The sequence below is a fragment of the Rhinatrema bivittatum genome, chromosome 3, assembly GCF_901001135.1.
Source record: "Rhinatrema bivittatum chromosome 3, aRhiBiv1.1, whole genome shotgun sequence".
Classification (NCBI taxonomy): domain Eukaryota; kingdom Metazoa; phylum Chordata; class Amphibia; order Gymnophiona; family Rhinatrematidae; genus Rhinatrema; species Rhinatrema bivittatum.
The window spans coordinates 186052297-186077935 of record NC_042617.1 but is presented as its reverse complement, the minus strand read 5'-3'; the positions used below and the strand labels follow the sequence as shown (position 1 = coordinate 186077935).

General features: G+C 41.8%; 1 protein-coding gene across 1 annotated transcript in view; it reads right to left on the bottom strand.

Moving 5' to 3' along the window:
- UTRN (utrophin) overlaps positions 1 to 25639 on the bottom strand; it is a 1458479-nt gene that overhangs the window by 1092385 nt on the left and 340455 nt on the right. The window contains exons 18-21 of the mRNA XM_029594027.1: positions 19806 to 19929; positions 12460 to 12547; positions 5328 to 5569; positions 4874 to 5054 (exon numbers count right to left, since the gene is read on the bottom strand). Of these exons, the coding sequence (XP_029449887.1) occupies positions 4874 to 5054; positions 5328 to 5569; positions 12460 to 12547; positions 19806 to 19929 (635 nt within the window). The remainder of the gene's footprint in view (positions 1 to 4873; positions 5055 to 5327; positions 5570 to 12459; positions 12548 to 19805; positions 19930 to 25639) is intronic.

Below are 25639 nucleotides of genomic sequence, written 5' to 3'. Positions count from 1 at the left end.
ATCATAGATTTATTCTTTTTTTTTTTGACTGTTTACCAATTGTCTAAGATTTCATATCTGTATTTTCTGTACCTTGTGTACAGCTATTGTATAAACAATTAACAAATAAAACAAATTAAAATAAGTATTTTGCTTCGGTCTTCACTGCAACAAATGCTGAAGAGATATATTGGAAAGATCTTTAGTAGATAAAGATCAGAGGACATGTAGCAAATCACAGTAAATAAGGAAATTGCAGCAAATCACCAGGACCTGATGATATTCATTCCCAAGTTCTGAAGAAACTCAAATATGAAACTGTAGATCTGCTACTGGTAACATGTAACCTATCATTAAAATCTGTCACTAAACCCAAAAATTAGAGGGCAGCCAATGTATTGCAAATGTTTAAAAAGGGCTCCATGCATGCCCCAGAAAATGATTTTCCTAGTGGAGAGAAAGGAATAGTGGAATGCCTCCAAGGATCTGTACTGGGGCCAGTATTAACATTATGATTTGGAAAAGGGAGAAATGCATGAGGTGATCAGATCTGCAGATAAAAGAAAATTATTCAAAGTTATCAAAACACAAACTGTGAGAAACTGCAGGAGAACCTTGCAAGACTGGGAAGATGGGCATCTAAATAGAAGATGAAAATGAACATAGGGAAAAATAATCTAGACTATATGTACACAATGCTGGGTTTTGAATTAAGCGTTATCACTCAAGAAAAGAATGCTTTAGTGTCATCGTGACAACATGTTGAAATCCTCAGTTTAGAGGTGCTGTGGTGATCAAAAAAGCAAATAGAATGCTAGAAATGTATGAAACCTCTGGTTTCCTTACCAAAAAGTATGTACCATCTAGCTGCGGAGGTTCAGAGAGATTAGTCAAGAGAGGTTTGGGTCTGACAACCCCAAATGAGAGCCGCAGATGGTGTGTTCTAGCAGTATATAAACCCATGCCACCATCTTCAGTGTGGATTTTATGTTGGTTATTACTTAGAACTCAGTGGATTCTTAATTGGGTTTTTTGGTTAACCTTTCCAGAGTACAGGAGGTTTGTGTCTCCTGTTGATATTTTGTCAGCCTTTTGGACTCCTGAGTTGCACTTTTGGGATCAGTCTTCTGATTAACATATTTTGGCTTAGTTGTTAATTTTTGATCCATTTGGAAACCTTTCCTGTGAAAGCCTTGGTGCCTTCACAGGGGATTAGGGAAGTCCCTGTGTAGGGTAAGACTAAGGGGTAGGAAAGATTTGCTGCTCTCTATCTCACCTCAAGAGATAGATCAGTGCAGAGGAGTTTCACTTTGAGTGTTTTTCTTCAGTGAATTATCTTCTTATTTTGAGAGATATGGAAGTTTATTCCAACCGTCCTGTCTCTTCTTTCCTTTTCCCCCTTTTGAGTCAAAGTCTATTTTTGTTCCTTTTTGGGACCAAGTGCCCTTGGTACCAGGGACCCATGTTCCAAACCATTGGGAGGAAGAGGTGTTTTCACCTAGGAAGAGCCTTAGTGAGCACTAACAAAAACCGATAGATTTTGTTACTTTTTGTTAGTTTTTGTTAGTGCGCACTAATCTGAAAAATGAATATTCGTGAAAAAACGGGAAAATCCCAATCATTTTTCAGGCTCCCCGAAACATGCCAAATTGGACAATTTCGTTGAAATTTCCCAATTTGGCAAAAACGAATGCACATCTCTACAGGACAACAATACTATCCAGGTTATCTGATCTGCCTGTTAAATTTAAGGGATATAAGCTTCTTTCCACAAATAATGAAGTAATTGACTCCAGGACAGGGACAAGTGAGAGAAATGCAAACAACTCAAATCTACTTGGAAACAAGAAACAACCAATCCAAGAAGGAGGCTCACAGGTGAACTCTGAAAACAACTTAATCTACTCAGGGACAGGTCACAGAAAAGCACGGCCATGGCAGAGCAGCACTGGTCAAAATGTGACATGACCCCAGACCTGGTCCGGTGTCAACACACCTCAGCAAGAGCAGTGATTCCTCCCCAGTGAAAAGCGGGGCCAGCAGTCTAGAGGAAAAATGACCATGTCCAGCCCGCTGCTTAACTATGCATGAATTATTTTGCATATTCAGGCTTTGCCTGATAAAAGCAGCCAGCAAAAAGGCCTGAGGAGTGTCAGCAAAGGAAAGACAATCAACACCTGATGATGCCCAAAACATCATCCTTGACCCTCCCAGCAGCAAAGGGAGAGCTCCTGTGTCGGAATACCTAAGCCCAGACAGCGACAGGGACCAAGCTATCTTCGAGATCTCCCTCATAGGTCTGTGTCTGAAATGTCTGTATGTAAGACTTCAAGCAGCTGACTCCCCTTTGCTTAAATAGAAATGCCAACCGAATACTTAGGAAGCTAATGTTACTTAGCCAAAAACACCAAGTATTACTACAGGAGAACAATCAAATGTAGAAATTATATGACTACTCCACATTAAACAAACAACATCCAACAGTGCACATACAATTCCATTCTGAACTATTACAACCGGAAAATCAAAGTTTGCATTTTTAAGCATTTATCCTGCACAGACATTTTTATAAGTTGAGATGCAGTAACTGACATTCCTAATTGCACAAATCAGAGAGTTGTGCATACATTAGACTTCACTATTCTCACACATGAGTTTGTGTAACAGTAGATGCAAGGACTTCTACATGGATACATCTGACATACCTATTACCCGTAGTCTTCACATTTGATGAAGATGAGAACTGTATGATCTGAAAGGCTCATATGAGTTCTGGATAATTTTCATGTATTTCATATTTCACAACGTTCAAAGAATCCACTTCATCTCCAGTATCAATATGGCTATTAAAGCTTTGCACTATTGCCAGAGATTAAAAAGTAACATTCATTGCAGCATTTAAGCATATGAAAGTACTTTTCATGATTCTTAACAGAATGACTAGTTCACTAAAAATTTATAGCATGTAAAAAGTGCCAAAAAAAATTAATATATTTAAATGCAAATATGTTGAATGACCAATTTGTCAATGTCCTGTGTGATCCTATTTTGCTACAGGCAAAAATATGAAAATTCAGTTTACAGATCACCATGCTAGACATGCTAGCTTATATTTAAATTTCTTTCTGATACAGCAAAAAAGAACTCTTTTAAACAGAAGCATGGTAACATACCTGCAAATTATTTAAATGAAGTCCATTCCACAATACATCAAGAGGGTAATTTTAAAAAGCATTTACACACATAAAACTGGGTTTTACCCATGCAAATTTAAGCATATAAATGGCTTTTTTAAATTGCTACAATGTATATTACATTTACACTTGTAACTCTTTTTAAAATTCTCCTTCAAGTGTACACACCAGTAACATTCATCCTGTATTAAAGTATTACTGGTACATTTTTTTGAAAGTTGGAATGCCTTTTATAGGTCCAACAAAAGAATAATACAGAGATGTTTTGGTGCAAGAGTTTTAAAAAATAAATAGGTCCTTTTCTCAAAGGTATTTTTTAAAATTATTTAATTCTTGAGAGCAGATATGTTCAGAAATAGGTCACTAGCATGATTATACCATAGGTTCAGCAAGACAGTAAGGAAGACTGAGCAAGAATTTTACAAAATAAAGAACTGGCAAGAAAAAAGTACAAACAGAGGGAGAATAGGCCTGTTTGTCATAAGCACATTGGAAATATTGCCTCTCTCTCTCTCTCTTTTTTAACCTGATACAAATTTATCTAAAAAGCAAGCCAAGAATTCCATTTAGAAACGTCAAACCCTAGTAACGGAGCAAACAGCACTTAAAAAAAATGTCAAAACAAGCTAAACAAGTAACTCTAACCACCAAATAAAAAAAAAAAGTTGCACCTGAACATAAAAGACACTGACTTCTGTTTATTAATTGTTGTATTAGTGCACTGACTTAACTATGTTAACATTGTACAACACCAAATATGCTGTCTGCACTAAGCAAAACAATCTATTACTAATAAAAATACACCCAATGCTTAAAGAACTGACTTTAACAACAATAAAAAAAACCAACAGCTTAGTCACAACAAAGGCAGAATGCTGTCATTTTATCTTATAGAAATGTCTGCTTTGCTAATCTTTTTTTTAATCCAGTTATTTTGAACAGTGCCACTGTAGAAGTGTGGCCGGCAGCACATTAATGAAAGACAGGCAAGGAAAGAAACCTTCTTGATGTGCTCTTAAGACTGCAGTAAAAAAAAACCTCAGAGCACTCCAGTAAAATCAAGCTGTGCCAGACATTCGAGCAATTTTACTTCAGACGATGTTCCACACTAGAAATTTTATGGATTTTTTTTTTTTTTTAAACAATCAGGTTCATCCAGCATGAACCCCCTAAGTACATGAACAGCAAGATTTTAAAAGTTAGAAGTCAGTGATAACTCAAACCCTCTGACTGCCCCCTCATCAGAAACAAAAAAAAAAGAATCATAAGTGTTATGTTTACAAAAGTCCTTTTCAGTTGTAGGATCTGCCTTCAAACCATGAACTTTCATGCAGTAGTGGAGCAAGTAGTGGCATGAGCTCATCTCTCACAAAGAGGCAAGGTTGTTTCATGAAGTTGTATTGTTTTAATGTTTCACGGTTCGAATGTAATCGGCACTGAACGCTAAGTGCAAGGAAGTTGTGGAATATAAGATTTTAAATATTTAATAAATAACTAAATAAGTAAGGCATGCCGACATCACAATTCTGCTGTAGCAGCAGCACAAATCCTGTCCTGAGCAGGCAGCCCAGAACCACCTTCCATATATACCAGCAAGTGACCCCCCCAAGCCAAGAAAGCACGTATGAAGTAACTAGTTTCAACCGGCAGCCTGAAAGTTTCCTCTTTCACCACCAAAAAGATCTGCTGTAATGATTTACCTTTCTGCAGCTGCTGGCAGTGCTCTTCCATTTTCTGACGGACAGAATCGTAGTGTTCGGTGAAATTATCCAGGCTGTCTTGAATAAAATTTGGGGCATCAGGCTGGGAGTTAAGATCCAAGCACTTGGCACGCAGCTGTTCAACTCGAGGGCCCACAGCTGCCAGTCTAGTCAGTTCCTGCTATAAATTTAAAAAAAAAACAAAAATCATACAGTAAACTGAAATACAAAATATTCAGAGCTCAGTATTCAAACGTAAACATTTAAATGGCTAACTTGGGGTTAAGATGGATAACTTGCCATCTAAATAGCTTCGCAGATTGACCTCAAAATGTTTAAAATAATTACACTAGCTAATCCAATATGTGTCTGTGGAAACCAGCACATCTATAGTCACTAGCAGAGGCTTAAATCTTTCTCGCTTATTAAAGCACCAAAGCATAAATGTGCTTACCTGAGAGGATTCCTTTAACAGCTGCAAAGGATGGTGTTGGGATGCCAATGAAGGGGCATTTTTTAACCAATCTGCCTCTTCTTTTACTGTCTTTTCCAGCTCACCCAACTCCATGAAGTAAGCATTTATTGCATCCTGGAACTGTAACTTTTTGACCAGCTCTTCCAAACACTGAATAGTTCCTTTCCACTCAACTAGCACCTTCTCCAGTGAATTTTTTATGTCCTCGGTAGACAGCCCTTCTGTGAGAGAGTTAAAAAAAAAAAGTACAACATAATGCCACTGCTGTAGGGACGGGGGAACTTTGAGCTAGAGAAATGGAGCATTCCCTTCCTGCTCAAGCACATGCTAACAAGTCATTCCTTTAAAATGAGGGGATCACTGTTGGCATCCAGCCAGATTTCTCCCAGGGGTTAACTATTAAGGCTAACATGGAAAGGGACAATATGACTGCCAAAGAAAGGAACAATAAGGATACAGAGAAATTCTTTGGCATATGGTAGAAGTTAATAATTGAATTACTAGAGGTGGCAAAGCAAACCATATTGAATACACTCAGCAGAATCAACACATAAGTGGGATGTCAACCATGAGTTCCAGTTGTCCATATACAGTCAGGCACGTGATATGTATCAAAATGAATACATCGTGCTTCACAGGTATGCAAGCTTGAGGAGGTCATTTTTTATTTGTAATTTTTAGTGCATATTACAAACTGCTTTTAGATTAGCTTAAGTCTGTTTCTAGCTTTGCTTTTATTTGTTATATAATCGCATCTGCGTTTTTCTCATACCAGATACACTTGCAGCAGAATGTGTTCATCAGATTCCCACTAAAAAAATACAAAGAAATGTACCTGTCTTTGGAATTACCAATAAAAAGGGAGTTTATAAGAACAGCATGGACCTTTTTTTTTCTTTTTGCAACAAGTCCAGCACAATTGGATATTATGTACCCTGCAATGCCACATCTGTAGTGCTGTTGACTATTCATTGGCACATCTTTAAAAAAAAAAAAGCATATTCAACAGAATACTAAGGGAGTGTGGTGCGTTATCTGATCAAATACAACATTTCTTCAATTAGTGAACCTGGCTACTTAATTATTTTTAATAAATTTTCAGTTGCACTGTAAGTATAGCTGCAATAAGTTAACAGAAAATAATGCACACAGTGGTAATCAGGTACCAGCAGCCCACAGGCCGGCTGGGTGACTGGTTTCCTTCACCACAGACTATAGCCGTGAAAATGAATACCGTATTTTTTTCCCATTTTTCATCAGTGCAACTTATATACCGATGTGAACTATTTGCTGGTTTTCTCTCTCTCTCTCAAGTGCACACATAGGAGCGGATTTTAAAAGGCCCGCGCGCGCCGACGCGCCTATTTTGCATAGGCCGCCGGTGCGCGTAAAGCCCCGGGACGCGCGTAAGTCCCGGGGCTTTCGAAAAGGGGCGGGAGGGGGCGTGTCCGGGGGCATTCCCGAAACAACACGGTGTTTCGGGGGCGTGCTGCGGCGTTTCGGGGGCGGGCCCGGGGGCGTGGTGCCGGCCCGGGGGCGTGGTCGAGGCCTCCGGACCAGCCCCCGGGACCGGAGGATGGAGCGGGGCTGCCGGCGACGCGCGCAAAGTTACGCCTGCTTTCAGGCGTAACTTTGCCGAGAAAGGTGGGGGGGGGTTTAGATAGGGCCGGGGGGGTGGGTTAGGTAGGGGAAGGGAGGGGAAGGTGAGGGGAGGGCGAAGGAAAGTTCCCTCCGAGGCCGCTCCGATTTCGGAGCGGCCTCGGAGGGAACAGACAGCGCGTGCTGGGCTCGGCGGTCTATGCAAAATGTCTTATACAAATGTGCACCCCCTTGCGCGCGCCGACCCCGGATTTTATAAGATACGTGCGGCTACGCGCGTATCTTCTAAAATCCAGCGTACTTTTGTTCGCGCCTGGTGGCCCAGCTAATTGCCCAGTTAGGGGAAGCCATACACTCCCAGCTGTGGAGATGTGCTGCCACCACAGCCAGGCATTTTTATGAAGACACATGGGTTGACTCTAGCTCACATAGCAACACTCTGTACTGGAAGTGCTGTTTCCCTTCTACAAATCGGAGATACTTCCTGTGACCTAGGAAGATTTCGACATGGGTGTATGATTTCTTTGATTGAGGGAGCATAGTTAGTCCCTGCTTTGCAGAAGGGGAATCAAGGTGCCCAGGGAAACAATCTTGACCTTTTCTTTTTTTTTTAGAAACTTGTTCAAGGCCCTTAGGTCCAGGATGGGATGGAGTCTTCCTGTTCTCTTTGAATCAGGAAATACCTGGAGTAGAATCCACATCTTCTCTGTCTTGGTGGACATGCTCAATCGCCCTGGCCGTTAAGAGGGCAGATAGCTCCACAAGCAGTACTTCCTAATGCGCTACCGGCCCCCAGAATGGGCACTGAGGGCAATTTGGCAGGACACACAACAGGTTTAATTGGTACCCCTGACAGACAATAAACAGAAACCACTGGTCCAAGATTATACTGGGCCACCAGGTTGCGAAGAACTGCAGCCCCAGTACCTTGGGTACAGGCAACTGGCTTATGTGCTTTCCAATCCAGTCAAAACCTTATCCTGGGAGTTGACTGAGGCATTGGCTGGGGCTTGGGAGCTCTATGCTGCTTGGGGCTGCTGCGGGAGCTCACATGCTGCTGACAGGAGTGAGGGGGGCAGAGAATAGTACCTCCTCTGGTGATAGAAAGACTTCCTGTGCTCCTGCCTCACTGGTCTCCTGGATGAGGAAGATGGGTCCAGAGTGCCAGTGGAAGGCTGATGGAAGATCCCCAAGGTGGTCCAGTAACTGGGCCACCACATCCCTCATCCTATCTCCAACGAGATTCTCCCCAGTTCATGGCATGTCAGAATGCCATTCCTGAACCTCTGGATGGAGAACTGAGGCCCACAGCGATGACATTCTGCAGCTGCCGATTCCCGGTGCAGAGGACCTCGCTGCCATTTAGGGAGTGCTGCTGCTGCTGAGGCAGCTGATCAGCTATCTCCTACACCTGCTTCCAGAGGTCCCGCGAGTATTGGCTCTTGTAGAGCTGATAGGAGGCGATGTGGGCAATAAGCATGGCCTCCTGGAACACTTTTCTCCCAAAAGCATTTAACGCCATATGGTCCTTCCTTGGGGCTGATTCAATGACCAGCAATTGGTGGGGGAGCTAACACTTATCAAATCTGGTAGCTTTCTGGACAAGGTAGACCCCATACACCTTCCTGCTAAAGGGAGGCACTGTGAGAGGTGTTTCCAAATCCTCAAAAGAAGCTCCTTAAGGATATTGTGCCCTGGGACTGCCATGATTTCCTTCTGAGGCTCCAAAAACTGGAGGACCTCCAGCATCTTCTGTCTGGCATCCTCCTCCATCAACAATTGAAATGGAATGGCTTCCGCCATTACCCGCACAAAACCTAGGAAGGATAACTCCTCCAGCAGGGACCTCCTTCACTCTTCTGGAGGAGTCAGCTCTGAGGGGAGACCCTCCGTGCCCTCAAAGAAGGGCTCAGTAGTATCATTCCCCCCAGGGGTCATAGGGACTCTCATACTCACTGTAATCAACATGGGATGGGGCCCTGGGTGCTCGGCCTCTGTCCAGGGGTGCAGTCACCAGCAAACCAGGTGCAGGCCCCAGCAAAGCTAGATGGGAGGTAGCAGGCTGCAGTGTCTCTGCTGGCCTAGCCAGAGCTTCCTCCTTGGAGGAACCATAAATGGCCACCCCATTGGTCAGGGGAAGCATCGATGCCCCGCTGGACATCGATGGTCTCCTGGAAACCGGTGCCAGCTGGGCCGATGAGCACATTGAGACATTCCAGCGGCGGTTCCAAAGCAGACAGGAGCTGCGTTGGTGCCATCAGTGCCTGCTGTGTCTGCTCCACCGCCAGCTGGACATGCCACTCCAGTTCCTTCTCGAAAGTTGCCAAAGCCAACATTAACTGGGAGAAGGAGAGGTGGCCAGATCTTCCTCAGATCCCAGATGTGGATTGGCTACTTGCACCAGGACCAGTGGAGATCGTCGCCGTCCCCCAGCATCAATGGAAAATGGGTGCTCCTCGCCGTGTTGTTGCTTCGAGGTCATCACAGCATGAGCCAGCACATCCCCGTGCCCAGCATCATACATCAAAGATGATCAGTGCTGATGCTTCCTCGGCTTCCCTTGGTGCTTGGCCCAGTCTTTCCTTGGTGCCAAGGTCGAAGACTTCCTCAACCCGGAGGCCAGTCTCCAGAGCCCTTATCCACCAGCGGCATCAGTGGAAACTTAGTCACTTACAGGGGGTGAAGCTCTGCAAAGAAACAAAGTTCCTGATTGACAGAGATGTTGGGAAATTAGTTGTGGTGTTGAGGATCCAGAAAACACCACAACTAATTTCCCAACATCTCTGTCAATCAGGAACGTTGGCCTGGATTTATCAAAATGCGGTAAGTACCGCATGCGATAGCAAAAGGGGCATGTTTTATGCTAATATAGCATTTATCGCAATTTGCACTAATTACCTGTGCGAAGAGCTAAGTTAGCGCAAATTGTGATACCATTTTCAGATTCTGCAATAAGTGCCAGACCTGTTGTATTTCCTGCATTCAACCACTGGGGGACCATTCTTGAGAGAGAGAGAGAGCGAGAGAGACTGGCCATAATGTCATGGCCCATAGGTAGGTATTTGTATCCCTATGGTAGGCCCACCTAGTAACTCGAGGTGGGGTTTAGGTAAGAGTGTAGGGGGTTAGGGGCCACTTTGACATCCTACGTGATACCTACAAACAGAACAGTGGTCTCTTGTGAAGATTTGATGGCCTTCGGAGTGAGGAAACTCACTCCAAGATGAGATTTGGGCAAGGTTCTCTCAACCTAGCTTGATGGAACATGTCATCAAGGTCCAAACATGTCATCAACATGTCCAAAGGTCATCAAATCTTCATGAGACCACTGTTCTGTTCGTAGGTGTCACGTAGAATATCAAAGTGGCCCCTAACCCCCTACACCTTACCGCACGGTCACGGCAGCTATCGTACAGCCTAACGCAATTCAAAGAGGTGTAGTTAAAATCGGCGTTACGGCTGTGCGATAGCTCTTCGCAGACAGGCTAACCCAGCCCACTCTCTGCCCCTAACTCCTCCTATTTTCTGAATTTGCATCGCACCATACGATATGGTGCTATCGCATGCGTTAAACACGTTTTTGCATGCGGTAAGGGCTTATTGCATGCGTTAACGGGGCTTTTCGCATGCGATAAGCCCTTAACGCATGCAAAAACGCCTTATTGCATTTTGATAAATGACCCCCTTTGTTTCTTTGCAGAGCTTCACCCCCTGTAAGTGATGAAGTTTTAACTTGGCTGCAGATTTTCAGCTCTCATTTGTGTGTTCTTTTGTCCTGATCACCTAGTCAGCCAGCACAGATTGAATAGAACAAAACTCAACAATACTCAAATCATCTTTCCTTGTAGGATTTCATGTTATCTGGATGATGCGAGGCAGAGTGATAGAACACCTGATAGAACATCTATGTGACAATGCATATGGTAGCAAGCTGCAAGCACACATAATGGGTGCTCAATTCCAAACTCCAAGTGGTGATTCCATTCTTCTATTGGGTGCCTATCTATGAAACAGGCAATCATTCACAGACTTACTGTATTGTCAGGGGAAGAAAAAACCCTGTTACAACACAATTTCTGGGCTTGCTTTTCCCCCAATTTAGTAAAACAAACTGTCAATTGCAAAGTATGTGATGCTTTCTTTTTCAGAGAAGTCTGATTTGATGGTGCAGTCTTGTTTTCAAACTGAAATATAATTTAGAACTGCACAGGATGTTCTATTGTAGGCCTGAAATAAGTTTCAAGTGGTATAAGAGACCTCCTTTGAGGATGGATGGCTTCCCCTTTATTCTGAAAATCCTCTTCAAGACAAACAGGTTGAGATGTAGAAAAGGCATTATCCATCTTCAACATAATTTAGTGTTTATTCCACTATAAAGACTGCATATTTGCACATTACCCAGTTATTTTATTAGACAAAAGTTTCAGTAGAGAACATTATCTAACATTCAAAGAAAATAACCCAGGGTACAAAATGGAGCATAACTCATCAGAAAATCTTACCGTACATGCTAGCCATGAGTGATCTCTCACCACTGTGGCAGCATTTCATGTGGTAGTAGCCTCTTTCTAGAAAAACCTTAGGGGTAGATTTTAAAACGTGCGCACACATGGATGCGTCGATTTTATAACATGAAAGTGCTGGCGCACACATGTTATAAAATCCGTGGGCCGCTTGCGCATGTGCAGGCGGCGCGCACAGGGAGGCCGCATTTTGTAAGAGTACGCACAGCAACACAATTGGGCTTCCCCGAGTTCCCTCCCCCCCTACCTAACCTTCCTTCCCTTTCCCCTCTCCACCCCGACCCCTAATTCCTAACTAGCTACCCCTAATTTTTAAATGTTTTTACTTACTGCTCCTTGGAAGCAGAAGCAATGTACGCGCACCGGCCCTCCCCCAGCCCATACACTGGTGCTGTCCCAGCCCGCCCCCTGGCCCGCCCCTTTTGCAGAGGCCCAGCACAGGGTTTACGTGTGTGGCTGGGCCCCTTTGAAAATCCACCCGGTGCGCAGTGCTTCTAAAATCTACCCTTTGGTTGGCTGTTTTGTTTAAATAATTATTTCGAACATCCTAGGCTTGTTTCCTGCCTCATGAACTAACTAGATTGAGAGCACTTGGGAAGTAAAACAGTACAAGGATAGCTCTTAAAGGAGTTGTAACTCATCCTTCCTTCCAAAAAATAAAAACATAGGATGATGCTGTGATGTCTTGTAGTTTGGAGGTGGGAAGTGTGCAGGGTCTGAGGGACTACGAGGAGAAAATTAACAGACTGCAAACATTTACTGCATGGTTTTCTTTCTTTGAGCACAAAATGACAGATGTAGCAGGAGCAATGGGTAATGTAACAAAGTAGTGTTTTCTGGAGAAAACATCAGTCCTGATTAAGAATGAATAGAATTAAGGAATCGTGACTATCTATGATAGGAACATGAGTACTTTAAAAGAACAGTATTTAAATAAACTAAATTCTACTCAAACAAGCCAAAACTAAGATCCTTCCAGTCATTCATACCTTTCTTTATTTCCTCCAGAAGAGTTTGTCCATTTTGGGTCAGTTCATCTAGTTTCTGGTTTCGTTCCGTTTTTTCCTTTTCGATAGCCTAAAAACAGAATTCCATAGCTTTTACTTTGAAGTAGAAAGGTTCATAAAACATCCATCCTACTTTTACTTTAAAAGTTGACAACTCTCTCTCTCTCTCTCTCTCAAAGGCATTTTCTCTAATTTTGGCCAAAAGAGGTAACAATTTTCTCCTAAAAACTCACCCAGTCTAAAATATATGAATAGAAGATTCAACCCCTCTCCCTCTCCCTTTCCCTGCCACGTCATTCCTTGTATTTTCATTTTAAGAGATTTCTTCTAAAAGACCTAAATATTTATTCCCAGAAAGTGAAAAGGAAGAGGGGTATGAAAGAAGTATTCCTATACCTCAGACAGATAATAATGCACAAGAGAGAGCACCTTTGGTGGAAAGAAAGTTCTAGAACAAAAAGACATGACATAACACTGGAAAGGGTACACTCAGAAGTCCTAGCAGGAAGTAGTTTTCACACAAGAAGAGTGGTGAGACCATGGAACAGTCTCACAGTGGAGGTAGTGCAGCTCTTCAGCAGTTAAGAGTGGGAAGTAGCAGATTAGATGAACCTAAAGGTAATCACCATGTTTCAAATTTTGGCAGATATGAAGTGATGGAGACATACCAAATGATATGAAACCATGCAAAATAAGAATGCAAGTATGTACCCTTCCTCCAGGCACAAACAAAAACATTAATCAGTCTTTCAGCTCAGATACATGGTCAGACACATGACCTCCACATGGGTGCCCACTCTTCACACAAAACCCAAGGCTGATACCTGGATACCAATATTCCAAAACTATAAACATCTGATTGCATCAGGAACAAGATGGTCACTGACTAAGATGGGCAGCAAGATCCTTTCTCCTGTTTTCCACTGAATTTGGGATTACCTTTCTCCTAAATGCCTCATATTAAGCATAAGGCCAGAGTTAGGGAGAATATTACCAGTTCTTCCTCATCTGGCTTATCTCAATATCGGACTGAGTTCTTTGGGGCGACGCCAGCAGAGAAAAATGGAGAGCGGAAGTCTTCTCTGCTGGCCGAGGAGATCTCTCTTAGCCCAGGAGTGCTGGCAACACCATCTCCCCCCGTGGTATGGAACTGTGACTTTGTTGGATCCTTCAGAGGGTATATGAGGGGCCCTCTCTCCATCACTCAAACATCCAAAAGAGTTGGGGAGCGCCGTGCCTCTAACTTCGGCTATAGTAGCAGCACTGGGTGAGAAGAAAGCCCCTAATTTAGGAGATCTTGGAGTGATCATCTCCCCGCCTCCGGCCTTCATGTCAGCCTTCCTGGTGACCCAGGTGAAGTAATGCCTCAGTCTTGTTGAGATATATTAAACGCCCAGGTTGCTAAGTTTACACTTTTCAAACCACCTGTAATCACCTTGGAAGCTCTCTGGAACTCTTTGGTGAATTGGATATTCGACATACTTCTTTGGAAAAAGTTCAGCAACAATTAGTCCAATCGGATATAATTCACTCAAAGAAAAATGAGAATATTGAGAATGCAATGCACTCTTTAAATCTGAGAGTTCTTAATTTTCCTGTCATAAAAAAATTTCTCCAGTTTATTTTCAAACTATGTCTCCCAAATTCTCAAGTTTCTGAATGCAGCGATGCCTCTAATAACTAAGGCGTACTTTTTGCCTCAAGCATAACCTGAGGAAGTGTGTGGCGATCATTCATCTTTAGAAGGTCCATTGGATTTAACCAATTTTCTTCAAAATTCTCAATCAACTGAGATTTCACATCGTGGAACTTCATTAGTGACATTCGCTTTTTCTTCTGACCGTGATAAAGTTTTATGGGTTTTCTTTCGCAATCGATCTTTGTTATTTAAGGTCAAAAGGTGTGGGTATACCCTGATTTTACTAGGGCTACCCAACTTCGCTGAAAGAAATTTATTTCGATTCATTCTGAGGTGCTTTCCAAAGATGCTCCAGTTTATTTTGTGTTACCCTTGCAAATGTTCTATTAGATATAATAATGTTCATTATCTTTTCTTTGAACCGTCTCAGCTTTGGGCGTTTTTGGATTCTCCACCTTAATAATCCGGCAAGCAAAATGTATCTGGCGTTTTTTCTCTCAGTATTCCTTCTTCCGTAATTTCTTAGTTTATTTATATCCACTTATTTTTCTCTTGTCTCTCCCCTTTTTCCTATTATAACTTGTGAGGTATTTTTATTTTTTTACCTTTTTTAAGTAATCGATTATTGTATATTTGTTTTTTCTGTATACCTCATATTTCTGTGCAAGGTGTTCTTGTATTTTATTTTGAAACTGCATAAAAATAAAAAAAAATAAATAAAAAACAACATCCGATTGCTAGAATTCACAGGCTGATTGATTTACACAATAAAAACCCAGGACAAATTGTGCCAAACTTTAGTGGTTTACAATATTTGTTGCTCAGAGAGTTATTATAGCAATGAAGTAAAGTTTCAATAAGCCACACTTAAATCCTCTCTTTTTTGGCCATAGAATTAAGAATTAGTTGCATATCATTACGTGCAGTTTCAAAAAATAAAAGCAGCCGAAAAGACACATACTACGTTAAGCTTCCTGAAGAGCCACATGTCTTCTGAGCCTGCGGATGAAAAACAATGCTAAAATGCAGAGTTCATATCTTTGAGGTTATTAGTATCAATTTCCTCCTTGCTTTTTTCATTAGACATAAGGAGAAAACTGAATTCCGATAGAAAGATCTACAAAAACTAGGAGGACCACCTGGTTTGGTGTCACAAGGAGAATTGTTTCCGCACACAGTTTCGTGAAGCTATTTAAGAAATCCAAAAGTGGGTTCTACTTTATGTCATCAGACTGATGATGTCTGAAGAAGCCTGCAGCCTGGGCTTCAATTCCTCTAGTCTACAGGAATATTATGAGAAGGTAAATCTTAGCAAATTACTAAAAAAAAAAAAAAACAACCCACTATATTCATTTAGATTTCCAAGTTAAAAAAAAAAACAAAACTGACAAGTGCAGGCCACAGACATTGCACTAAGTTGGTTTTCCTTCACATACAGTTCTGCCCCCTCCCCATTCTCTAAGAGTTTGGCAGAAACGTGAAGCAGCAGTAGCACAGACTCCCACTTCTCCTCCCACTCTCAGGTAGCAGCAGTAGGAGCAGCAAAATAGACAAATGACAGCTGCTCTTCCTAGTCTCATCCCAGATCCTCCTCTACCTGACATGACGTGCGCTGCCGCACATGCACACGAACGGCTGATGCATATAAAAGGATGGACAGTCCAAGGCACCCTCCACATCAGGCACACTCCTTGTAATGAAACATGCCTTCCAGCCACCAACGAAGGAATCAGGTCATTTCCACCTTCATTCATTAGCCTTTATTTTTTATTTTTTTATTTATTTATAACTTTTATATACCGAGGTTCAATTAACAAGATTAATTATCACTTCGGTTTACACAAAAGTTTCTACAAAAGGTATCATCTCTATCCAACTACTTTGTTGGCATCCCATTAACTTATTCCATTTAAAACAAGACCTCTGAAATGTGTCACATAGATTATGGAGCATCAGCACAGAATACAAGGTTTTACTTTTGTTCATTCAGGATGATCCGAGATAACTCTCACATACCTTCGCCAGTCCTAAATAATTAGGGTATTCATAACTCTCAAAAGAAAGAACATAATTCACCTCCATTCATTACACGTTCCGATAAGCTCAGAGGATGTCAAGTCGCAAGGATGTAAAAAGTAAAGACTGAGATCAAGTAGGCTCAGCAGCAGTGCTGCATCAGGGAAGGAGAATGTTCAGACTGAACAGATCTGGTGGGATTTATCTGTCAGCATGGTCTATGCTTCTGTCATTCTATAGAAAGGTACTAAACCCAATCCTCACTGATATATGTTTCAGATTGTTCAACATTCAGAGTACATTTGATTGCTCATACCAAATGACATTGTACAAATATATTTCACAAGTTAATATGCCAAGTTCCTGGCACATTGGGCAATGTACATTTTTTACTTTAAGACAAACAAAAGCACTTTTGCACTCTCTCTCTCAATATATATTACACATTATATAATCCGACCAACAGCTGTTACTTAACCTTACTGCAGAGTAAACGGTGTGCACACTGATTAGCAGTGAGATATACAGATTAAATCAGCAGCCACCAGCAAAGGTTTTCCACCTATTAACTTGCTGTTAATACTGACTCTCTCAGTCTTATCCTTAAGTCCTTATTTTTATCATAGATTGTTGTTGTTTTTATATTTTTGCACTATTTTTTAAATAAAATGTTGGAGGTTTTTAGTACAGCAACATCTAATATTTTTTCAAATTGCTTTCTCAGAGTTCACTGTACAACTGTTTGCTCCATATTCGTACTCTGCATGCAACTCTGCGTGGGGTTCTCATGAGAAACAGTATAGCAGGGATTTGATTTTTGTTTTAGGTTCATACAAGTGGGAGTGGCTGCGCACAGGCAATTTCAAAACATTTTCGCACTAATGCTATCTTAAGTCAAAAAGGGAAATCTTTAACTATCTCACCTAGAATAAAAAGAATTTTTGATAGTACTGCTGCTGTAAATCTTCACAACTCAGGCTTTCCTACTGACGACCATTAATATGCAAATATCTGATGTGTCAGATGCTCCCAATTTGGGCATTAAATGACACTATCCCTGTCTTCAGAGCAGACTTAGTGGGAACCATCCATCCCTTCAGGCCCTCCCCACCAGGAGGCTTTGGATTGGATGACTCAGTGCTATTTAGCCCAGCCATTTTAGCACTCGGGGGAGGCGGGGTCAGTTAGAGAGAGCAGCTGCAGAGTAAAGATGTATTTTTTCTACACTCTGATACGGCCTCCCAGCCTTGCCCAAAGGAGTTCCTTTAGAAGAGATAACTTGCTGTGCACTCCCTGCCTGAGGGTCCTTCTTATAATTTACAGTAAGAACATGTTTTAAGCCTGATACCCCTTTGGGGCAAAGGTGCTCTCTTCAGGGGACCAAAGACCTGTGAGCCTACTCTACTGACTAGGTAGGAAAGCACCAGCGATGGATCCTGTGTGAGAGAGAGTGAGGGCAGAGAACCTATCCAGTTTAAGATTTAAAGCATTTTTTGGAACTACAGAGCAGTGGGGAGCTTTTTGGATCCCCCCTTCCCCACTGGGATTTCAGTGCAGGGTTAATAGCCCTGTCCCCAGATTTTTCCACAAGAGAAATCACCTGAAATAACAGCTGTGGAATAAAGTAAGAGCACAACCAAAGGAAGAAAAGAAAGAGAAGGAGATCCCATCTGGATTTCCACCTAAGGAATCAGGACAGGCTGGGTGCCCACAGGAAAGAAGATGTCTAAAGGTGGGTTTTTTGCAGTTAAAAGGGAAACCTCTCACTAGGATTCCACAGGACAGCCGCTGGGAGAGGAAGCGCATCTAAAATCACCATGGGCTCTATCCAGAGTTCTGTAATAAGGACACCTACCTACACAGAAAAACTCTTTACAGTCAGACGTACACTCATCATTTTGGAGAAATGGACTTAAAATAAAGTTTACTGATTCTTAAAGTTAAATTAAACACCCAGACCTGGTCCTGTCTGAGTTCTTACAGCCTCTCACCTCATGAGAAGCACTTAAAGTACAGCACAAACACTGGAAACCTCTTTTCATTGTCTGGGCCATAAGCGAGAGTTTCCCCCCATAAAAAGAGCCCCTCCGCCCCCCACCAGGGATTAAGAGTCAGCGTGGGAGTGAATGGTTAGCCGGAGCAGCCCCAAAAGATATAAATAAGATTGTGTGCCCTTCAGACTTAAAACACCCCACTAACGGCCTAATTTTAAAAGGCCGGCACGCGTTAAAACTGGGAGATATGCGCGTGGCTGGGCTGCAACCACGCGCGCATCTCTCGTTACACGCTGAAGATAAGCTCGACAATAAAGGGGCGGGATTGTGGGTGGGCTGGGACAACGCCATTAGGCACTGTCCTGCTGAAGCATGCGCAGGCAGCGGGCCGGCCCGCACAACCTACTTCTAGTCCAGAGAGCAGGTAAGGATGCAAACAAAAAATAACTAAGTTAGACAAGAGGGGTTTTAGGGGTTGGCGCAGATAGGAGAAAAGGGAGGCAGGTTAGCTAGGGGGTTCAGGAAGTTCCCTCCCAGTCCGCTTCTTTATTAGAAAGAGAGAGGGGAGGGAGAAAGAGGCACACACATATAAGTCAACGTTTTATACCACTATAAGAAGGGGCATTCTGAACTCGGGGTGAGGTTTTGGTGGTGGGCTAGGTCAGAGGTACGAATAGCACAGCTGACATCAGTGAAGATTTTATGTGATTTGGAGTGAGGAAAGGCACACAAAGATGAGATTTGTACAATGTATTCTCAAACTAACATGATAGCAGCTAGGCAGAGAATGCATCAAGCTAGGTTGAGAGTACATTGTAGATATCTCATCTTTGTGTACCTTTCCTCACTCCAAATCACATAAAATTTCCTCGGCTATCTACTGTGCTGTACATACCTCTGACTGTGCATGTAAAACTGCCCCCCCCCCCCCCTCAAAAAAAAAAACCTAGCCTACCTCCAAAACCTTACCCGAGTTACTAATTGCCCCTCTTACAGTGGTATAAATAGTTTACTTATATGCGAGCCTTATAAAGAGTTTGTCTATCTGTCTCTGTCTCTCTCTCCAGCAACCCAAATTGTGTGTGAAAAATTTTTTATATTTGCAGTAAAATACCTGTGTGGTACCAGGAAAATTACCCTAGCCATGCCCCTTTTTTTTATCGCGGGCTCTGTTTTTCCAAAAGTTATAGCAAAATGATAAATCTAGGCCTAAGTTTGTACCCAAGGCAATGGAGGGTGAAATGGTTTGCCCAAAATTACAAGGAGCAGCAGTGGGATTTGAACCCTGGTATTGATGGGCAGACCAGATAGACTGTAATGGCCTTTTTCTGCCATTATGTTTCTATGTTTCTACTCTTTAAAACCACAGAACTAGCACACTTGAATCTCTCCTGCAAACCCAAGCCCCTGTTGCAACAAGGTGAGTGAAAAATGTGATTGCTTAAAAAAATGATACTAAATTATGAATGTTTACAAAAATTGTGTTAATTATCGCTAGTTAAAGCTGGCACATGGTGCTATGTCTCACATATTTTAAACTTGTGCAAATTCAACCTTGTGTCTGTACAGGTTTCCACAGGGCATTTTTGGAAGCTATCCTCCCACAAACAGTGGCAAAATCTACACCAGATGAAATATCCGATTTCACTACCACATCCTCTCTTACTGTGCCATCTTACCTTCAACATTTCTTTTATGTCCGACGTCCCTCTCATCTTCTGGTATTCCTTGATCTCTGCAGCCTGAATAGCAGCTTTTGATTTCAAAATCCAGTTCAACAGCTCAGCATTTTCCACATCAAACCTGGATTGAAGGTCAGATCACAAAAAATAATTTTTTTTTTCCTGCTGCCTTCCATTATTTTCCCTTTTATTAATTACATTTTCCCCCATCAGTTAAAAAAAAAACAGCCTCCATCAAAAAATTTTTAAAAAATCAATTACATTTCAACTCATCCTCTTGCTAACTGCAGTGCTTTAACAAGTAATTGGGCGTGTGAACTCCCAACAATCACCATCATTAACTTTAATTGGGAAAAAAGCTGGTCAGTTTTGTGGAATTGTACTGAATTAACTTAGAGATGGCACAAGACAATCCATGAAAAAAAATAGTGGTTTTATCATCAACCAAACGTACTGGGAATTTATAAAGTAAGTGGGGGAAAACGTCCTCTTCTTAAGGCAAATAGTTATCCTGCTTATCAGATTCCAAAAGTTAGGTTTGTGCTGAAATATTTATTTTAAAAAACGTAAGCCCCTTAAGTCCCAGTACGCCCCCTCCACCCCAACCTTCCAAAGGAATAAAACTGAAGCTCACTTGCACAGCTGAGGATGCCGCTGTTTCTCTGAACGCCAATATAGAAAAGTAATTTAGGAAGCTGCTATCAGTGGAACAAGTTTATTCCTTTTTCATAATGCAGTGGAGAATGGTACATGAAACAGAATTGTCATTCATCGGTTTTCGGGGATTATTGAGGGAATTCTTGGTTTGTTAAGTTTCCAATGGTTTAGAACAAGAATATGTGGACCAAATCTTAAAAATGCGATCACAATTTGATAAAACTAAGAACTCAGGTAAAGAAATATTAAGACAAGCAACTCTATTCTTAACTAGAAGTCCAGTTGCTAAGCACACAAAAATAATCATTAAAAACGAGGAAGACTGGCTGCAATTTTTCTCTAGATGACAGTAACAGCAAAAATGTTGTGTGCCAGTTGGGATGGAAAAATAATTCTTTTTCCATGTACATTAAGATCAGACATTAATGCAGATTTAAGAAAAATAAATGTGAGCAGTGGGAAGAAAGTTCAGCTGTACTCATTGTAAACTAGGGATGTGCTTTTATTTGAAACAACAAACAACACCTGCAACATTATCCACATTGTTTCCTGTCATTTTTAATAAGAAATGACAAAAAAATCCAAGAAATTTCATTGTTTCCTTTTTTCGTTTGTAGTATGTACGAATTCAAAATAGCATGCACTATTTGGAATTGCCACCCACTAAAAATGATGGATACATTTTAAAACCTACATTTTTTTTAAATCATAGAAATAAAAAAGGAAACAAAAATTAAACAAAATGAAAAATGTTGCTGTTGCGTCTGTCGGACTCAGATGGCTTCATCCCACATGCCTCACCTCAATATTCGCTTTCTCCACCAGCCTCGGGAAAATGGCGACCGCCACGTCTGCTTGCCGCACTCCCCGGCGTCCCCAGAATGGCTATGGCAAGGCATTCCGCCATGATTCACCTGAGAGCCTCCTAGGGTGCGTGCACATGCGTCACCCACGTCTTTATTCCAGCATTGGCGTGAACCTCGGGGGCATCCCCCTCGAGTGACGTCACACCATCCGGGTATTTAGCCTGCCCATTTGCTGACTGACTTTGAATTGCGCGCAAGTTATAAAATCGGGTGTACATGTGCGTGCGCCTGGTAGCACGCGCACATGTACACCCGCACGCAACCTTTTAAAATCTACCTCTATATGTACAAATATTGTTTAATAAAATGTATATTTGTAAATAACTGTAATTTTTACTATTTTGGCTACATTAATTGAAAAAGCAATATTTGGTTAAAGATAGATTATTGGTTACTAGTGGCCATTGTTAAGAGATAGAGTTAAATGACATCTTTCTGCAATTTTTAATGCAAAATTATTATATACTTGCTGATTTTAACAGATTGGAAATAATTTTTAAAAAGTGAATATGGCATCTGCAAAACTTTGGACACTCTTCCAATTGATTCATTATTCCTTTTCTTTAAAAAAAAAAAAAGTTAATAAGGCCCAAAAGTTGATTGGCTCATTAGGCCTTCAATTAGTCAGGTGAAGACAATTCCACAGTTAAACAAATACTCTGACCCTTCTAATGACTCAAGTTGTGACTGTAATTCAGTTTATTTTCAACAACCATGGGCTGCTGAAAACAGCTGTCTGAGCATTTAAAAATGAAGATAATTTACTCTTACAAAACAGGAAAAGGCTATAAAATATCTTCAAGCACTCCCAGCTAGCAACTTAAACTGTCAGAAACATTGTTAAGAAATGGAAATTATGTAAAACAGTTGAATTCAAGGTAAGATATGGAAGACCAAGAATTCTCTGGTAGAACTGCCTGAAAATGATCAGATCTGCAAAACAGAGCTCACAAATCACTGCAAAGGACCTACTGAAAAGTTTAGCTGTCACTGAAGTAGTTTTCCACAGTACAGAATTGTTTATACAATAATAATCTACACGGCAGAGTTGTCAGAAGGAAACCTTTTCTACGACACCATCAAAAAAGTCATCGTCTAACGTATGCAAAACAAAAACAACGTCTGGATTTATTGTTTTCAACAAAGCACAACTGATGAAATAAAAATTGAATTTTTTGGCCACAACTACACAAGATACATTTGGAGAAAAAAGGATGAAGCATTTGAAGAAAAGAATACCTTGCCAACCATTACGCCTGGTTGTGTGGGGTTGTGCTTTGGGGTTGTGTGGCAGCCAGCAGCACACAAAATATTGGGGCAGATTTTAAAAGATCTGCGCGCGTAAATCCAGCCAGATTTACGCGTGCAGGGGACTTGTGCACCGGCGGCCTATGTTGCATAGGCCGCCAGCACGTGCAAAGCCCTGGGACGCACGTAAGTCCCGGGGCTTTGCTTGGGGGGGCGTGCCGGCATTCGGGGGCGTGGCCGTGGGCGGGGCCGTGGGCATGGTGCCAGCCCAGGGGCATTCCGGAGCATGGCCGAGGCCTCTGAACCAGCCTCCCGGGCTAGGAAATGGCTCTGCCTCAGGCAGGCGTAACTTTCTAAACAAAGGTGGGGGGGGATTTAGTTAGGGCTGGGGAGTGGGTTAGGGAGGGGAACGGAAGGGAGGGGAAGGTGGGGGGGCCAGAAAAAAGTTCCCTCCGAGGCTGCTCCAATTTCAGAGCGGCCTCAGAGGGAATGGAGGCAGGCTGCTTGGCTCGGTGCACGCAGGTTGCACAATTGTGCACCCCCTGCTCGCGCCGACCCTGGATTTTATAACATGCGCATGACAGCACACGCGCATAATAACATCGGACGTAGATTTGTTTGCGCCGGGTTGCGCGAACAAATCTACGCCCCCACATAACTTTAAAAATCTACCCCATTGTGCAGATGGAAGAAAGCATGATTTCAACTAAATATCAACATATCTTAGAAACTAATGTCCCACAATCACTGAAGAAACTGAAGCTGAAAAAAGCTTGAATATTTCAGCAAGACAACAATCTAAGACATACCTTAAAATCAACCATGAAATATTTAACAGGAAAGAAAGATGAAGGTAGTTTTGGAACGGCCTTCACAGTCCCCAGCTTTGATTATTATTGAAAATCTGTGGGGAATTCTCAAATATGCAGTACATGCAAGGAGATCAAAGAATATTTCTGAGCTAGAACAGTTCTGCAAGGAGGAGTGGAAAAACATTTTAAAAGCAAGAATAGAAAGACTCTTAGCTGGCTACAGGAAATATTTGGAAGCTGTTATTTCTGCCAAAAGAGGGGTTACAAATCTGTTCAATCAACAATCAATCTGTTAGAATCAACAAATAATAATTCTGAAATCCAAATTACAGAAAGATGTCATGTTTTTTCTATATGACATTATTGAGACAATGCGTTTTTATAAAGTAACTTTTCTCACTTGATTTACTGGATGTTTAACTTTGTGGCATCTAGAGGTTGTGTCAGCTTCTGTTCACTTAATAGATTTACTAACGCATACAAATTGATGAAGGGTGCCTAAACATTTGTGCACAACTGTACCATATCAAATCATGTACCATATAAAAGGACGGTCACCTCACTCTGTCCTCTTTTTATCATATCACTTGTCCATCATGTCAAGGTAAAGACAAGGCCTTCAGATACTGCACATACCTCCTCTTTCATACACTCTGCCAGCAACTTGTGGCACCTCCAGACAGAAGTACTGGAGGGGGCGAGGCAAGCCAAAGTTACATTTCCACACATTCTATTCAACCCCATGACATGACCCATGACTGGCTATGAAGACACCACAAGAAAAAGTCCTAAGGGCCTTCTATGCAATAAAGCCCCCGGCCAGTTTTGACCATCCACTAAAATTACCATTAAGATGATTCAATAACAACATTCAAGCAATTCTTTTATAAGGGAATGAAGTTTGGAGTCGTATCAGCAGAATCACAATATAATCATATCCAGTATTGTAAGACACTCTCCATGCCCACAGAAACTCCCAACAGGAGGTACAGAGCAGAACTTGGATGTTTTTCCTTATAACTCACCACACAAAAATAAATAAATAAATAAAGGTCTGGTGTCACCTTGCTAACAGTAACACAAATACCTTCCACTGTCAGAAACTTTATGTAGTACGATAAAAACCCTGCAAAAAAACAAACCTGCCATACCATAACAGCACTAACGTGATTGGATTCACACAGCAAGAACCCTTCCTATGAAAAGGCAGCACTGCAATTATAACAAGCTCTAGAATTGCAATTCATCTTCTATAGAAAACAGAACAAGTCAAATTGCTACAGGGTGCCTACACAGAAATTAAACACTAGTGAAGTATCTCATCTCTGTCACACACACACACATGGTACACAGAGAGACCCTCACCTAAGATAGAATAAAGGATCACAAATTAGAAATAGAAATGTGCAATCAAACCAAAATGAAAACTCTGAGAAGCCAAATTCTACATGTAGTGCAACACTTGAGAAAGACTCAGAAATGTTCCCTCCTATACTGAGTAAAATACAAAGATATAGGGGATGCACACTCCCAAAGCTTACAGAGTACAATCACTTAAACTGAAAATCAAATGTTTTTTTCTACCTTTAATTGGACATCTTATTTTTGTAATTAGGTTGGCCCCAGTCACTCTTTTCTGTTTTTCTCTCATTAGTTAAATCGTTTTCCAGGGTCTCCTTTCCATTTTCCGTTTATTCTCTCCCCCCTCCCCCACATCTGCTTCTGATATTATTTCCCTTTTATTTTTTTCTCCATTTCTCTCCTCTACTTCTCTATTCAGTTAGATTTCACCACTCCTTCTACCATCTTTCACCTTCAAGTTCTCAATCTTCTTTTCCCCTGCCTACCAGCTTTCCAATTCACACTCTCCCCAGTCCCCCCATTCCCTCCAACTGTCACTCCTTCCTCAGCTTCCAATTCCAAATCTTTCACCCACTCCCTAGTTCCCCATTTCTAACCTCAACACTCAACCACTCCCTCTGCCTCTTATCCCCACGCCCCAGCCCCTTTCTTATCACTACCCAGCTTCCCATTCTTCCTCTATCATGTCCCCAGCACCTCCATTTCCTCTGTCACATCATTCACAGACCCATCACTTTTCAATGTCACTTGCCCACTCCCCAGCCCTTCCAGGTTTGTCACTCTATATTTCAATCTCCCCCACTTTGCTGCACCTCCATCTCACATCGCCAGTACATCTAATAAATCCTTACTCATAATCCTCAACCAATTTCCAAGATTTTGCTGT